General features: G+C 41.7%; 1 protein-coding gene across 1 annotated transcript in view; it reads right to left on the bottom strand.

Moving 5' to 3' along the window:
• The window catches only part of MYO10 (myosin X), a 204,120-nt gene that overhangs the window by 24,912 nt on the left and 163,636 nt on the right, over nucleotides 1-15,572 (bottom strand). The window contains exons 20-26 of the mRNA XM_066623777.1: nucleotides 10,230-10,354; nucleotides 10,001-10,115; nucleotides 6,810-6,916; nucleotides 3,865-4,077; nucleotides 3,629-3,668; nucleotides 1,939-2,841; nucleotides 1,099-1,222 (exon numbers count right to left, since the gene is read on the bottom strand). Coding sequence (XP_066479874.1) covers nucleotides 1,099-1,222; nucleotides 1,939-2,841; nucleotides 3,629-3,668; nucleotides 3,865-4,077; nucleotides 6,810-6,916; nucleotides 10,001-10,115; nucleotides 10,230-10,354 — 1,627 coding nt within the window. The remainder of the gene's footprint in view (nucleotides 1-1,098; nucleotides 1,223-1,938; nucleotides 2,842-3,628; nucleotides 3,669-3,864; nucleotides 4,078-6,809; nucleotides 6,917-10,000; nucleotides 10,116-10,229; nucleotides 10,355-15,572) is intronic.

The following is a 15,572-nucleotide window of genomic DNA, read 5'->3' as shown; positions in this document are numbered from 1 at the left end:
ATGCTGTTGATAGAAAGTTTATCCACATGTTTGGACTAACATGTAAAAACATGTCTTTTTACTCTAGCCTTTTGAGTTTTTAATATGGATATGCAGAGCTTTTTATGCTGATTAGTTTTATGGTGTTTTTCAATTGTCTTCTGCTGGTTTTTTCCTGCTTTTTATCACTCTTGGCTCTTAATGAGTTTGCTCTTTTGGTTGCTCACTGGATTTTAGGAGTTTTTAATAGATATATTTTTTTTAAAAAATGTATAATGCTTATATTGTTTTTATTGTACTTGGAAGCTTTGAATGCCCGGGGAAGGAGATAAAGCGGGTTATAAGTAAGTAACTAAGGCCCAGAGTCTAACCAACTTTCCAGCACTGACACAGTTGTGCCAATGGGGCATGTGCTGCATACTACAATTGGGGGGCATTCATGGTGGCCTCCTCAAGGTAAAGGAATGTTTGTTCCTTTTTTTCCAAGCTGCATTGCCCTTATCTCGCTGCTAGAAAGTTGGTTAGGACTGTGCCCTAAGGATGTAATCCTAACCAATTTTTCAGCACCAAGGTAAGGGAAATGCAACTCTGAGGTAAGGGAACAAACATTACCTTTCCTTGAGGAGGCCTCCGTGACTGCCACCCCCAACTGCAAGATGCAGCACAGGCCCCACTGGCACAGCTATACCAGTGCCAGAAAGCTGGTTAGGATTGTGCCCTATGCCAAACCATTGTCTGCCCAATCATGACCATTCAAAAAGAAGGAGGAAATGTAAATTAATATATAAATTATTAATACAAATTATTCCAAAATTTGTTATCTTGGAAATATGGTGCAAGTATAAATCTAGGTAAATGGCTTTCAATCTCCCTACCCTCCGATAAATACCCTCTGAGAAACCCTCTTTATCTGTGGGTTTAATACCCACAGATTTGACTCAATGTGGGCCTCAAAGAAATGGATTATTCTAATATGATTAAAAAGGATTCTATATAATCATAATCTCTACTTGTTTTTTTTTAATCATTCCACAAAGAAGAAACGGAGCCCCAAACCTCAACACTTGAGAAAGAAGGTCATTATTTCAGCTCTTCCATTTACTCTGTAGAGTTCCATACCTTTCATGTATAAGAAACTGTGGAAATAGGGCAGGCTGACACAACTGTAGACAGAATCCCTCCGGTAAGAAAGTTCATCATCTGTATCAAACCTAGAGTCAAAATCTTCCTCACTGTCTTCAAACTGAAAGATCAATTAATATAGGAAATTTAATCAACAGAAAGAGTTTAACATAACACATTTTAATCACACTCCAGACCTTTTCCTATCTTATTATTTTTCCTCAGTGTGTTTATAAAAATGCAAGGTATCTGCATCTTTGATAAGGGGCAACTATTATGCATTATGCTCCTATGATCAAACCTGAACCTGCAAGGAACTTCCATTTTTATTTTGCTGAAGGATTTCTCCAAGACTCTTGTGATGCTTTTCTGTTCAGGCATACACAATTCTAGAAAGAATGTGATTTCATCTATTGTGTTAAGTCCCAGAGGATTATGTCTGTGAGCCAAAAGGACCGAATATTGTAGTAGGTTTGAAAAGCACCTATAAAATAGCATCAGCACACAACATTAAAAAAAAAAATCCCTTTTAATACAGAATTCATTGGTAATGCTTAACATCATTCAACTGCTTTTTATCATCCTTCTTGTGCTTGAAAGTGCCAAGGACCAGAAATGAATAGAAGGCCACTCCAACAACTCAGGAAAAGAAGAGGCAGAAATGAATAGATGCAAAAATTATTTTTAAAAAACTGCGCCTACTTTCCTGGAATGTCAGATAAAAGCATAGTCAAGAAGAACTGTGCCCGAAGTAACTTTGATGTTACTGTTAAAGGAGAATCTCTTAACGTTCAATCTCTTCCAAACATATATAATGGCAAAGGAAACAATACTCACAGAAGACTGAGCTCCTTCAGAGCTGAACCTGTAGGCTCCAGAACTGTTGTATGTTCCCACTGAACAACGATAGTCAGGGGACCACTGACTGCTATGAGAATTAGAAAAGGTCACACTGCTTCCAGAAGTGATAGCACCATCTTCATAATCATCTTGATCATAGTCATAGTCACCATCAGGAGAAATCAGGTCTGTGGAATTCTGGGGCCTGCATGACACATTTTCTGGCATGCAGTATGTGGATTCGCCACTTGAGGAATTGTGAAGACTGAGGGAGTCATGACTAGAAGGAATAAGTGTGCTATTGCCAGTGGCAGGACTTGTTGGCACTACTGTGTCATTCATGTATGGATCCTCTTCTGAAGAGTCATCACTTGTCCGGATACCACTTGTCCTTTGATCAGAGTGGCCATGCTCACTTGGGTTAGGAGAATCTTTAAAAGCGTCATCATCTGCTTCAAAGCCCTCATCAACCTCCTCTTCAGGGTATGGCTGACTGAAATTAAAATTGGGTTTGTCACAGCCTGCATTTCCGGTCAATTCGCTAAGCTCCATGCAGAAGCCACTGCTTACAGACAGTGTCCTCTCGATGCTCCGGACACACTCATCAATCTCATCAAAGTTCAGGGACTCTAAGAATTCCTGGGCTGCTCGGCAGGCCTCATCCTCCAGCCGCTTCAGTTCCTCATCTCGGAGCTGCTGTAGCCTCTGCAGGGATGCCTCTGTCAACGACAGCTCTTGCTGCTCCTTCATGCGCTGCAGGTCTTCAATTTCTTTTTCCAGGCGCAGAATCTCTTCTACCTGCTTGTTTTCTTTTTGCTTTTCCAACTCTTGCTTTACCTCTTCTTCCTTTTGGGCTTTCTGAATTGCTGCCAGCTCCTGCTGCCGCCTCTCCTCTTCAGCCTGTGTTTAATACACAAGATTTCTTACTCTGTCCACTGATAACAGCAGTAACCCTTCCACACTGTTTACATGAAAAACTCCTCACTTGTTATTCCACATAGGCCCAAATCCTAACCCACTTTCCATAGCTGTATCAATGGGACCTGTGCTGCATCCTGCAGCTGGAGGGCACTCACGGAGGCGTCCTCCAAGTAAGGGAATGTTTGTTCCCTTACCTTGGAGCTGCATTGCCCTTATGTCGGCGCTGGAAAGTGGGTTAGGACTGCGCCCTTAGTTGTACACAGCAAAAAGCTCAACTATATCTAGAACTAACAGTGGACTAGAACTGACATCATTAAAAAAGGACACTCCCCCATGAGTTCCCCATAATACATAGTACAATTTTCCCCATATTGTGTATTTTGCTACACCCACTCCACATTATTAGTTGCTACTGGTAGAGGTGGTAAAACATATAACAATGCACAATAATATTGAAACAAATGATATTGAAACAAATGTTACAACACTTTATTTGGGGCACTGGTTGAGAAAATACTAGGCTGCTGTTTCATATAATGTGTGGTTCCATCCTTAAATCACTACCATAAATAAAATGAAGCATGATTGTGAACTTCATGTGCAAACAACTTTATCAAATATGCTCACTAATTTTCACAATGAGCATTATCTCAAAATCACAGGAGGTTTTCCCAACCAAGGCTGTCTACAGTAAGAGTTATTTAAACATTTATTTATTTAAAAAGTTATTTTAAAGTAGCTGGAAAAAATTAACAGCATTCCTTACCTGCCGAGCAAGACATTCTGCTTCTTGCCTTTGTCGCTTTCTGAAAGGATAATAAGTAAGAATTACAAAGAAATACTAACAAAAAGGCATGAACAGGTATGGAACTCATTTTTCAAGAAAGAGCTTTTGAATGCAATTTGCTGTATAGTAGTTTGCAAAACTAACTGCACCTTTTTGTACGTAAGCTAATTTACATACCAGAAACAATATTAACAATATTTTAACACATTACATACCTTTCCTCCTCTTCCTTTCTCCTCTTTTCCTCCTCTTTCTGTCGTTTCTCTTCCAGAAGCTGTTTATAAACACGACGGGCAATCTGGCCTCGCAGCTGTTTTTGGAAGGTGATGGTAGCTTTCTTAAGGAGTAGGTATTTCCTCCTTAAGTGGAAAGCTCTGTAATTCTTCTGTATGACAACCACACAGTAAAGGACTTTTCTATAGTGCTTTCTGAAATAAGACAGAGATAGGTCAATTTGAAGAAGGTATGATGAACCACCATTGGAAGCATTAATGCTACTGGTATAAAGATTCCAGACAGTAAAGGAGGGATGTGACCAGCAATACTAACTCTGTTTCAATGAAAAGTCTTTCATTGCAGTTCATGTTACTACCCACCTAAGAAGTGGGCAAGATTCACTGCAGGAAGAAAAGATGTGTATACAACAGGATAGCTTTTGTCCTTCAGAAAAGAATTTTGTGGTTGTAAGCAGCATATCATTCAAGATATATAGGAAGGACTAATATGCACATGAAAAGAAATGATGTCACTGCACAAACAGCTACTGAACAGGCCTCCGTTGACTTATGGAAGAGTAAACAGATGGGATCTACTACTCAGACTCTAGTAGATAATGCATGACGTTGTGTAAGCAAATAAAATGTCATAACTCAGCCAGCTAGTTCCATTGTTCTTTTGTTCTTTGAACAAAAAACCTACTAAATGTCTTGTATCTGTTGGGTCTTCTTTTCCTTCCTTCTGTCACTGCAAATATACTAAGGCTACAACTCCTCAAAACTTATTACTTCGAGGCTGTAATCCTACACAAAAGCGAGCAACCAGAATGATTACTGGGCTGGGGCACCTTCCCTATGAGGAAAGGCTACAGTGTTTGGGCCTCTTCAGTCTAGAAAAGAGGCGGCTGAGGGGGGGACATGATTGAGACATACAAAATCATGCAGGGGATGGACAGAGATTCTCTTTTCCCTCTCACATAACACCAGAACCAGGGGACATCCACGAAAGTTTGAGTGTTGGTGGAGTTAGAAGAAAATATTTCTTTACCCAGAGTGTAATTAGTTTGTGGAACTCCTAGCCACAGGAAGTAGTGATGGCATCTTGCCTGGATGCCTTTAAGAGGGGATTGGACAAATTTCTGGAGGAAAAGTTCATTATGGGTTACAAGTCATAGTAGGTATGTGCAAGCTCTAGGTTTTAGAGGCAGGCTGCCTCTGATTGCCAGATACAGGGGAGGGTACTGGGGTGCAGATTGTGTCTGTTGTCTTGTGTGCTCCCTGGGGCATTTGGTGGGCCACTGTGAGATACAGGAAGCGGGACTAGATGGGCCTTTGGCCTGATCCAGCAGGGCTCTTCTTATGTTATTATGCACACTTTCCTGACAGTAAGCCCTATTGAAGACAATGGGACTTACTTCTGAGTAGACATGCCTAGGATTGTGCTCTAAGTAGCACATATAAAATAAACTGGGATTATACCCAATGAAATAGTTTGCAAATCTCGACCAAAACAGATATTCAGATTGTATAACTCAGGAAAGACTGCCTGTATAACATGGAGAATGCTTAGAAACCATCGCCTCGCAACGGCCTCTTCCATGAACTGTCAGGCTAGTCACCACGCTATTCTTCTGCATAATATCGAACATCTCTACATCACCACTGAGTTTTCCTTTATGTGGTGTGGAAGTACAACAAAAACTTCAAAAATAGTGACAAGGGACATGCTGCTATGTTGAATGGTGTCAACACAGGCCATTTCAAGTTGTCTTACTTTCTTCGTGGCTTTGAGATCAAAGCCAACCCACAGAATAACAAAGTTTTCAAGATGTAAACTGTTAGAGAATGAGTTACTCCACACTTCATTGTTACAGGACTTTGGATTTCTTTCTCTTGGTTTTCTTTTTCTCTTCCTCCTCTCTACACAGATTTGGATGCATGATGTTGCTGCATTTGCTCTGAGCCTTCTCATGTTCTAATTGGCTTGGAAAGAAAGGAGGGGCAGAGTGATATTGAATCAATGGTCAGTAAGCCTGCACTGATGCTAAGTGAGAGAAAAAGTAGGAGGAAGGAGAAGAAGAGCAGCAATGTGGCCTACTTGCATGGCTGACTGACCAAACTCCCTTCCTCCACACCTGGCTATGTATTAAGTGTTGTATGTATGTTTGTTCTCCAATTTTGCACTCTCAGTTTTTGTATAATTTTTATGCTACTCTATGATTGTATCTTATTTTATTTTTTATTTTTGTATTCATTTTAATACTTGTAAACTGCCACCAGCATTATCTAACAGAAAGGAGGGATATGAATGTAACAAATAACAAAAAATGTCTTTTTTCTGACATCTTGTTAAGATATGTCCTTGTGAACACTAAGGTAGCCATTTCACATGCTGTTAAGGCTCATTTTGAACTGCTGGTAACCTGTTGGAAAGACAGTTGTGTTTTTTAAGAACAACTTTAGCCAAAAGAGCCAAGACCCTTGGATTTTAAATCAGTGTCAGACAAGCTACTGCAGAGTCAGGAAACACCCAGTCACCAACTCTCAGTATAACCTATCTCAGAGAGTTATTGTGAGGATAAAATGGGGAGCCATGCATGTCACCCTGACCTTTAAGAGGAAGGACAGGATAAAAATAGAATAGTGAAGGGGGCCTGAAGGAGACTGGGGAGGTAAACATTTGCAAGGTGCTCTTTGCCCGCTGCGGAGCGGGGTGCAGGTCCCAGGCAGCAGGTGGGGGGTTTGGACCAGGTTCACTGTTCCTTCTGCTGCAGTTTGTACAGAGGGTCCAAGCTCAATGTTCTGTTAATTTCACGTCTCGGCTAGCAAGCAGTGAAAAGCCTGAGGCACCAGATACAGGTAGGCCTGAGGACTGTTGCTGGTCAAAGTTGACAATACTGGGCTACTGGGAAGACTTGAGGAGAAGGTAGTTCCTAGTGACATACCGTGCCACGTAGCCCAAGACGTGAGCTCGAATGATCATCGCTGCTTTGGCTACTTCTATCTCTCGCTGTTTCTCCAGCTTCTGTTCCAAAGATTCACGAAGAAATACCTGTGAAAGAAGTGCAAAGACATAAACAATGGGATTTCTTTGTAATGTTTTATTTGCAATATGATATATTATTTAACATGTAACTTTTGAGTACTGTATCTGGAAGAAAAGTGGGTTAAGACTGTTCTAAGTAAATACAAGACCTAAATGCAGACTCAAGATGGACACTACAGACTATTAATATGAAATGGGTGTGTTTGTGGGTGTCCCGCAAACACACCCATTTAAATGAAATATTCCTTACCTTGCACTAGCATGTCAACACCTCTAAGCCCCTAAGTGGTCTTTGGGAGGGGTTTCACCAAGATGAAAAAGTATTCAATCCAGTATCTATAACTTAACACTTGTAAATAAGTAGTTTCCTTGGATAAGGTAAATTGTTCACAGTTGGCCTGTGCCAACTTGTAGTGCTGGCACAGGCCAACAGTAGTTTCAGATCAAGTTAAGCAGCATCAAGCCCACATGGTCCATATATTATTATCGTGCACAGGAACAGTAAAGTCTTGGTCTTGTTAACAACTACCAGTACGTATAGAGGCACACATGTATACAGGCACACACACATAACGTGTGTAGCGATCACGTGAATGGCATTTACTCATGTATGAAAAGGCACATGTAGGCCTCAATTCACATTAGCCAATTGAGGGAGGGGACATCCAAACCCAAGGCTTATTTTTGTGCCCCAACTCATAAAAAGCACACACTCAAGGATACACTGAACAGCATTCAATGGTGTGTTTACAGCATTCAACTTATCAGCTACTCAAGATAAAAAGGAACATCTGCCTGTGCTGCAATGAGATGACTCACTATCTCAAGGCCAAATCCTATCTGAATTTCCAGCACTAATGCAGCCATGTCAACAAGGTGTGCCCTGCATCCTGCAGTGGGAGGGCAATAATGAAGAACTTCTCAAGGTAAGGGAACATGTGGGGCTCCACTGCAGCTGCATCAGTGCTGGAAAGTCGGATAAGATTGGGCCCTCAGGTAACACAGCAATCTGTACTCAACAGCATGGCTGAAAACCTAAACTTTTGGTTTACTATGACAACAGCACTTTACGAACATAAAATATATCAAATTTTTATGGCAACCCACGGACAAGATATACTCAAAGAGCAATCCTGTGCTAGAAAATGTAACATTTGGATCAGCCCTCAGACTCATAATGCCATTTTTTTTCAGTTGGTGACATGTCTTTTCCAAAAGAAGAGTCAGCAAATGTATCCCTTGAAATACAGATATTGTTCTCTTGTAAATTTGAACCAAAAAGCCTCTGTGGCAGTATTGTTTCAATAGTGAAGAGACAAGCTGTGAGGAGTGGGAGAGAATAAGCTCCTTATGTTGCAATGGGGAAATCTGCCATATGCATGGTCACTTGCTTAAAAAGTCATTTGCTCACTATGCAGAAACAGCAATTAACCTGGCTGTCATTGATTTGATATCTCTGAAGGTAAGACAGAAGGATTCAATTATATTGTGCTGTCACCTTTGTTAGTCAGAAAGAAAACAATTTAACCCACTTTGAAGCTTTACACACTTTATTTGTGCAGAATGGCAGTCCACAACCAACAAATTTAGAACGTGTTCCCACTGACACGAAAGAGCTGACAGCACAGAAATAAGGGTTGGTGCCAGACTTTGGGGATCTCTTAGGTAAAGCCCTCTACTGGGTCTCTCATGGTGCTTTATGAATGCACAAATCCCCCCCTGCTTTGACTGCTGCTTTCTCAGCACCACTAACATAGTCCCCTCCACCACTCTGGTTGCTCCTGACTCAGGACCAAATCCGAAGCAGTGTGTGCCAGCTTATCGTCAGCGCACACTGTCACAAACATGCCATAAGGCACATCTGTGGCCCTCAGCGCCAGTGGACTGCTGCTGCTCCACCGCTCTGCGGTCGTGTGGACCGCTGGGCGGCAGAGTGGTAGGTAGGGGCATGCGGGGAGGTGGGGAGGAGGCATTCCAGGGTGGGGGGGAGGTGAGCGGAGGGTGGAGAAGAGGTATGCCAGGGGAGGGTGGGGGCAGGGGGGAGGCGGGACTGGTGGAGCTTCGGTCCACCAGATCCTAAGCCTCCGTGTCCAGCTGCCAGCCCAACATGTAGGCTTTTGCTTCTATGCTGACCCTTGGGTTGCCTTAGAATTGAGAAGCCCCATCGTGGGGCTACTCGCCTTACCTGGGGGAAGGGGACGAAAGTTCCCTTCTCCAGAGGAGCCGCCAGCACTGCCCAGGTTGCACTCAGGATGCAGCAGCAGCACTTTTCAGCGCTGCTGCAGGCCTGGGTACCAGGCAGTTCAGGATTGGGCTGCCAGAACCCAGGCAGTGCCAAAACAAGAAGCTTCCTCCTTTTGATCTCCCCATTTTGTCCCCTGCTTTGGTTTGAGACTCTCAGAAAGTAAAATGGAAGCAGTCTCTGGCTGCTCCTGCCTCAGAGGTCCAGCAGTGCTGAGACATTCTAAATTACCCCCCATTTACCTTCTCATATACCTGGGAAAGTAAAAAAAGAGCAGTTCATTCATTCTTGTTTTAGCACTGCTGGGATGCTGAGACAGAAATGATCTCCCCACATGGGCCTCTCTCAGCACTCCAGTGGTGAAGGAGGAGTGCCAAGTCAGTCAAGGAGGATAGGTAATGATAGCGGGAGTTGTTCTGTTATGATTTCTCCGCTTCTGCTCTCTAGCAAATGAGCTTTCTCAGGGGCTCTTGCATTGTAACAGAGGGCTCTGGGGAAACCCAAGTGGATGGGAAGACCCAAGAAAGCAGCAGAGGCATGAGACACTCCCTTAAATTACTCACACCTCTACAGCCAGCTAGCTGCTGGGGACTTTGGGGTTGGCTAGAGGGACTCTTGGAGGCTTTGGCCACCTGATCAAGCTGATGCTGGCCCTGACAAAAAGTAAATAATACACTGCTGATTAAACTATTGCTGTTTGAGAAAGCAGGTGCAAACTGCTAATGTTTTGCTGGGTTAGGAACAACTAGGCCTAGCTTTCACTTTGTGTTAATACCACACAGTAACACAAATGGAAGCTGCTCCAAAAGCTGTCCTAGCCTTGCATCAGCAGTTCATGTTTATTTTACCTTAGATTTTCCAAGCTGCCACTCAGTGTTTGTGTTATCATAAAGATGGAGGAGGGCAGTACATTTCCCTTTTAAGTCTTCAGGGAGGGTCAAATTTCTCATCAAGACTTTGTATCTGGGGAAACAAAGACACAACATGAATAATTTCTTAAAATACTCCAGTTGGACCACAAAGTTTTTATATTAAATGCTTTCCCCTTCCCCCCTTATAAACCAAAAGTGGGCTTACCTTTTATAAAAATCCTGAAATGGTCTCCGTACAGGAAAGCCAGCCCTTCGTATCCGCACTGTCTCAAGCATGCCAGAGTAGCGCAGCTGGTTCAGCACTACAGTCTGATCAAACTGATCGGGCATCTAAAAAGTCACAGAGATAGAACTGCATATTTTGTGCTTGTGCATCTGTTCACAAGTAGAAAATGCAAAGAATAACTGCTATCTTGCTTCAGATTAGGACTGCCCCCCCCTTTTTAAATGAGCCTTGCTCATGTGCCTTTAACAACAGCCTGACACACAAAAATTTAGCAGGGATAAATTACTTGACATGATAAGGAAAATTCCACCTGTATGTCAAGCTGCTGTTAAGGGCACAGAGGCAGAGTGAGATGAAAAGGTGACAACCTTGCTTTTAGAATACAGGTTGGGTCTCATTATTCAAGGATGGCAAAAAAACTCAGGATAACAAATCAACTTAAAAAACAAAGTTTCTTTGCTCTGGTGATTTAAAAACAGCCTTGCTGATCTTTGTGATGCTAAGACAGAGTCATTAAGAGGACAATCCAACAATCAGTCTCTCTCAAGGTGCTTAGAAAGGCTTCACTCCACCCCTCACTAATGCAAAGTATCTTTCTTTCACTTGTTCAGGGGGAAGGGAGGGGTCTTGGGCTGAAGCTGCCCAACAGAGAGAGAATGATTGATGGATTGTCAGTCTGCTGCCCTCTCTCTCTCTTATTGACTGTTTTCCTTTAATTTAAAGGTGCTTCTCATTGCATTGAGAGAGAAAAATCTATGGATGATTAGGTTATATTTGTAATAGCTTGCATGACTGTCTCTCTCTACAACAGTAAGAAAAGCGGTTTTTTAAAAACTGTGATTTTAAATGGAAGCATTTTTCCTGTTCTCCAGGGATCAGTACATTCCTTCTCATTTGCAGTGGCCATCTGCACTGTTGAGTCAAATCCGTGTATAAAAAAATCAGTGTATAACGTGGTTGGACCTGTACAGTGAGCCAAATGGACAATTATAGAGTGACCCCCATACTTAGAGCCTTAGCCCTACTTAATCTGATCAGCCATCCCATCCCCTGTCACTTCTATTCAGCAATTTCCTAATATAAAGAGCCATGGCTTCTCTGAGTGAATAGCTGCAGCTCTTGGGAAAAACAACATCTCTTGATTTGTATTCCCAAGAAGTAATCAAGTGCTATTTGTGAAACAAATGCCAGCAGTACAAGATATTGGCTTAATTCTGTTAAGAGCCACTGAGAATTGGCTTAGTCATAGTCAAACACTCCTCATTCCTTCTCTCTTTAAAAGTTGTGTTGAAATTTGTTCTACAGCACCATCCCCAATCTCTGATAGAGAACTGTCTCAAGAACTTAACACCAGGAGACAAACTATTTAAAATATTTCAGCCAGTCTAACTTAGAAGAGAGAGAAGCATTTAGACCAGTGATTTTCAATTTTTTTCATCTCAGGACACACTGATAAGGTGCTAACGTTGTCAAGGCAGGCCGCCAGCTTTTTGATAATTAACAAGGCACACCATACTGCAGGTGGGGGGCTAACATCTCCCAATGACCCTAATAATAAATGACCCTCCCCCAAATTCCTGCGGTACAACTGCAGACCATTCATGGCACACTAGTTGAAAATCGCTGATTTAGACAGAAGCATTAACCCAGCATGCAATGTTTTTTTATTCTTAGCTGTTATACTTTCTCTTCTTTTTAGATACATAAAATACTAAGAACTAAAAATGGAAAGAAATTGCAATCAAAAAAAGCATCAGCAAAGCTATATAAAATACAGAGCGTCTCTCTGTGTGTGTGTTTCAGAGACAGAGAGAGAGAGAGAACACACATGCATGCTCACAAAAGAAAGAACTTTGAAAGTTGTGTAACATTTTAAAAACTTGGAATGGAAAATGAAAAATCCTAAAGGTTTTTTCATAAGTCCCAACTTTTAGGCACATATACAACAAAGGCCCGTTAGTCAATATTAACTGTATCCACTATCAGTGTCTGAAATCCATACTAGCCAGTGTTTTCCACAGCATGCTTGTGATGGTTTAATGACGGATTAGTAATAACTAAGTTCAGGAAAAAATGCCAGCTGTTCACGTGTGTACTCCTAAAGGTGAATAGGATTCCAATACATTGTTCAAGTGAGATGAGAGTTTAGCAGTAAGCTTAGCATTGTAAGCAACGGCATCACTTTGCATCTTATCTACTGCAAAAAAGAAAGCCTCAGATTTATGACAGCACTGTCAGCTTCCACAACAAAAGCCATGCAGTTTAATGCTGAACTGCCATTTGGGTGTCAGGCTGGACACGCTTAACTTTCACCATGGAAACTGTCCTTCTGAGTGAATTTACCCATGTACCCTACCTGATGAAAATATCCATATGCTATAATAAATAGTTAAGCTTGTGATGCACACCGAAGACATTCTATGATCAGTAAGAGAATAAAAAAAACACCTCTGACAGGCAAAAAGAGAAAAATTAAATCAACTAGATTCCAATTATTGCCCCTAAATAATTACACCTCTCTAACAGAGTTAGTCTGTATAAATATAAACATTTTTTCAGACTATGAGATATAAATATGTTCAGTTGTAACTTATGGCTCCTTTCTCCTGAAGCGGCTTCAGGACTGCACACTGCATAAATCTTGAGACTGTGCGAGTTGAGGTGGGGGAGGGAAGGAGGTCTGAACTAAGCATATGGAAGTCATCTCTTTCTAACAGTAACAAACAATACTTGTTTTATTTCGGAGACAGTAATTCATGAAGGTGGAACAAAGTATATTTACAACACTCACTATAACTTTTGAAATCTCCCTCTGCAACAGCAAAGAATGTTAGGAAGAAAAAAAAGATAAACTTTGCTCTGTTTCTTGAGTTTCTTTCCCATGTAAATATTTTACTGTGCCCATTCCCCAAGACAATAAAAGGAAGTTGAGAGGCAAGGAGATCTATGGCACCATAAAGCTCAATTATCACTCACCATTTTACAGATGTTGCAAGGCACATTTCAGACTCCCCTTTAGCCCAGCGGCCAAGATTCATATGGAAAGCAACTGCCACACTGACCTTTTCCCTGCATGGCTAAAGACAGCTGAACAATAATGAACACTATTCCTGGTGCTTTAAAAAGTGCTCAGTTGCTATGGCAATGCCTCCCTTTCTGAGGATAATTAGGGTGGTGTGGCTTTGGGATCTTGGGGGGGGGGTGGCTGCAGAAAAAAGGATGCAAATGAGTGACACAAGAGCAACAGCTTCTTGTACTTTGCACTCTAGAGAAGAATTTTACCCTTATCTCAGGGATTACTCACTGGAGCCATTTCACTTAAAGATGCCTGGGGTACAGGAATCAAGGACTATAACCTAGTCACTAACATACTGAGGTTAGAAATAAGAAGGTTTTTAATTAATAGAGATACCACAGTCTGACTTGAGGGGGGGGCTTAGTACAGAGACATACCTACATTTATTTACTTTGTGGTTTTCTATTCAGACATGTTCAATTGTGGCTCACTGAAGTCAGATGATTCACTCCCTTGCCATTAGCCCTCACTTCTTCGGGGCATAAGGTAATGTCACAGCAGCATTGCTGGATAGCATATAGTCACAGCCCAATACAACTTGCCTTACAAAGGCTCTGAAAATGAATTTTGTCCACACTAAGAGTTGGAAAAAGTGTTCCAAGCCAAAGCAGCTAGTGAATTTCATGGGAGTAGAGGGATGGGAGTTTTTGCCTCTTTCTAATGCAGGGGTGTCCAAACTTTTTGGCAGGAGGGCCACATCATCTCTGACACTGTGTCAGGGGTCGAATTAATTTACATTTCAAATTTGATTAAATTTACATAAATGAATATATTAGAGATGGAACTTGCATGAATGAATGAAGGTCTTGCAATAGCTCAAGGCCTATAAAAATCCTTGCACAAAGCAAGGCTAGCCTTTCCTTCACTGCCACTGCTACATCACAGATGTGAAACAGCAAGCAGTGGAGGGAACCCTTGTCCCACAGCTCAGGAGAGAGGTAGAACAGTCGTCCTCACGCTGAGAGCAGTTGCATCGGGCCAGCATGGGCTCCAGCAAGTCTCCGGAGGGCCAGATGCTCATTGGGGCTCCCTGCATGCCAGAATTTGAGTCCCTGAGGGCCGCAAGTGTCCCCCGGGCCGGGGTTTGGGCACCCCTGTTCTAATGCATAGCAACTCTGCTCATTTGGTTAATTTGGAGCTCTTCGCTTATACAGCATTCATCCCTCCATCCCATTCAGCACATGTTGTGGTCTGGATTCTATACATTGTACTGAGGTAGATGATCCAGAATGGTAGCAGGACACTGACCTAGTTAGTTTGATAACTTCCAACTCTATGGATCAGTTCAGACAATCGTCCAAACCGTAACCTCATGTACTCTCACTTCCTCTCTTGTGCATGCTTTCTCTTTAAGTTGCAGCTTAGTGTTAGCCCCAGTTTACTGTAACATCCAAATTAGGACACTGTGGTTAGCGCTTGTGCTCCAGATCATGAGGCAATACTTAAAATCAACCGGAAACTGCAATTTTTTCTCCCCTTACTTCCAACACACAATTTTATCAACACCATTTATGAACTGCATGAACTTTTTTTTTCTAATACAGATCAATTAAAACAAATTACAGGTAAATAAAAGAACCACTGTTTGTTTTTAATGGAAGATTTGCAAACAACTTAGTAACTGCAATTAGCCCATTTCTGCATGCTGAAGCTGAATTAACAAGGATGCAATTAGCACCCATATCCCCCTTTCCACCATTTGTTAAGTAGCTGAAAGCAAAAGCAAGTGTCAGCTGATAAGGGAAGAAATCAGACATTCAGTTCTCTTGGATAAAAAAGAAAAAAATGTGAATTACAGTTGTTTATTATCTATATTATTTTACATAACTGAAAATTTGCTAGAAGGCTTTAAAGCCCAACCCTTCAAGGGCTTAGGAATTTATATGATTGAGACACAAGTGTCTTTAAAACGGAAAAATATCTGCTCTGAGCTGCCACGAGCCTGCAGTAGCATAAAGTAGCATAAAGTGTCACAATGGAAAAACCCCAAGGGCAGGCATCATAAAACACCTCCAAAAATGCTTTCATCATTTATACATGTGTTCAAAAGACTTATATTCAGACTCACCCTGCAATTGACGAAGCTCAGAGTAATAGTTTAAAAAATGGGTTGGTAAACCTTTACAGAAGTGTTTCTCAACTTTTGTCCCCCAATGTACCACTTCATGTGGCCCACGTATCAGAAGTACCACAAAAAGTCACTTGCAAAGCTATCATCACCAGTTAGTTGGGAGGCCAGGCATGAT

Source organism: Tiliqua scincoides, chromosome 4, assembly GCF_035046505.1.
Source record: "Tiliqua scincoides isolate rTilSci1 chromosome 4, rTilSci1.hap2, whole genome shotgun sequence".
Classification (NCBI taxonomy): Eukaryota; Metazoa; Chordata; class Lepidosauria; order Squamata; family Scincidae; genus Tiliqua; species Tiliqua scincoides.
The sequence above is the reverse complement of the archived record's forward strand: the minus strand, read 5'-3'. Positions and strand labels throughout refer to the sequence as shown.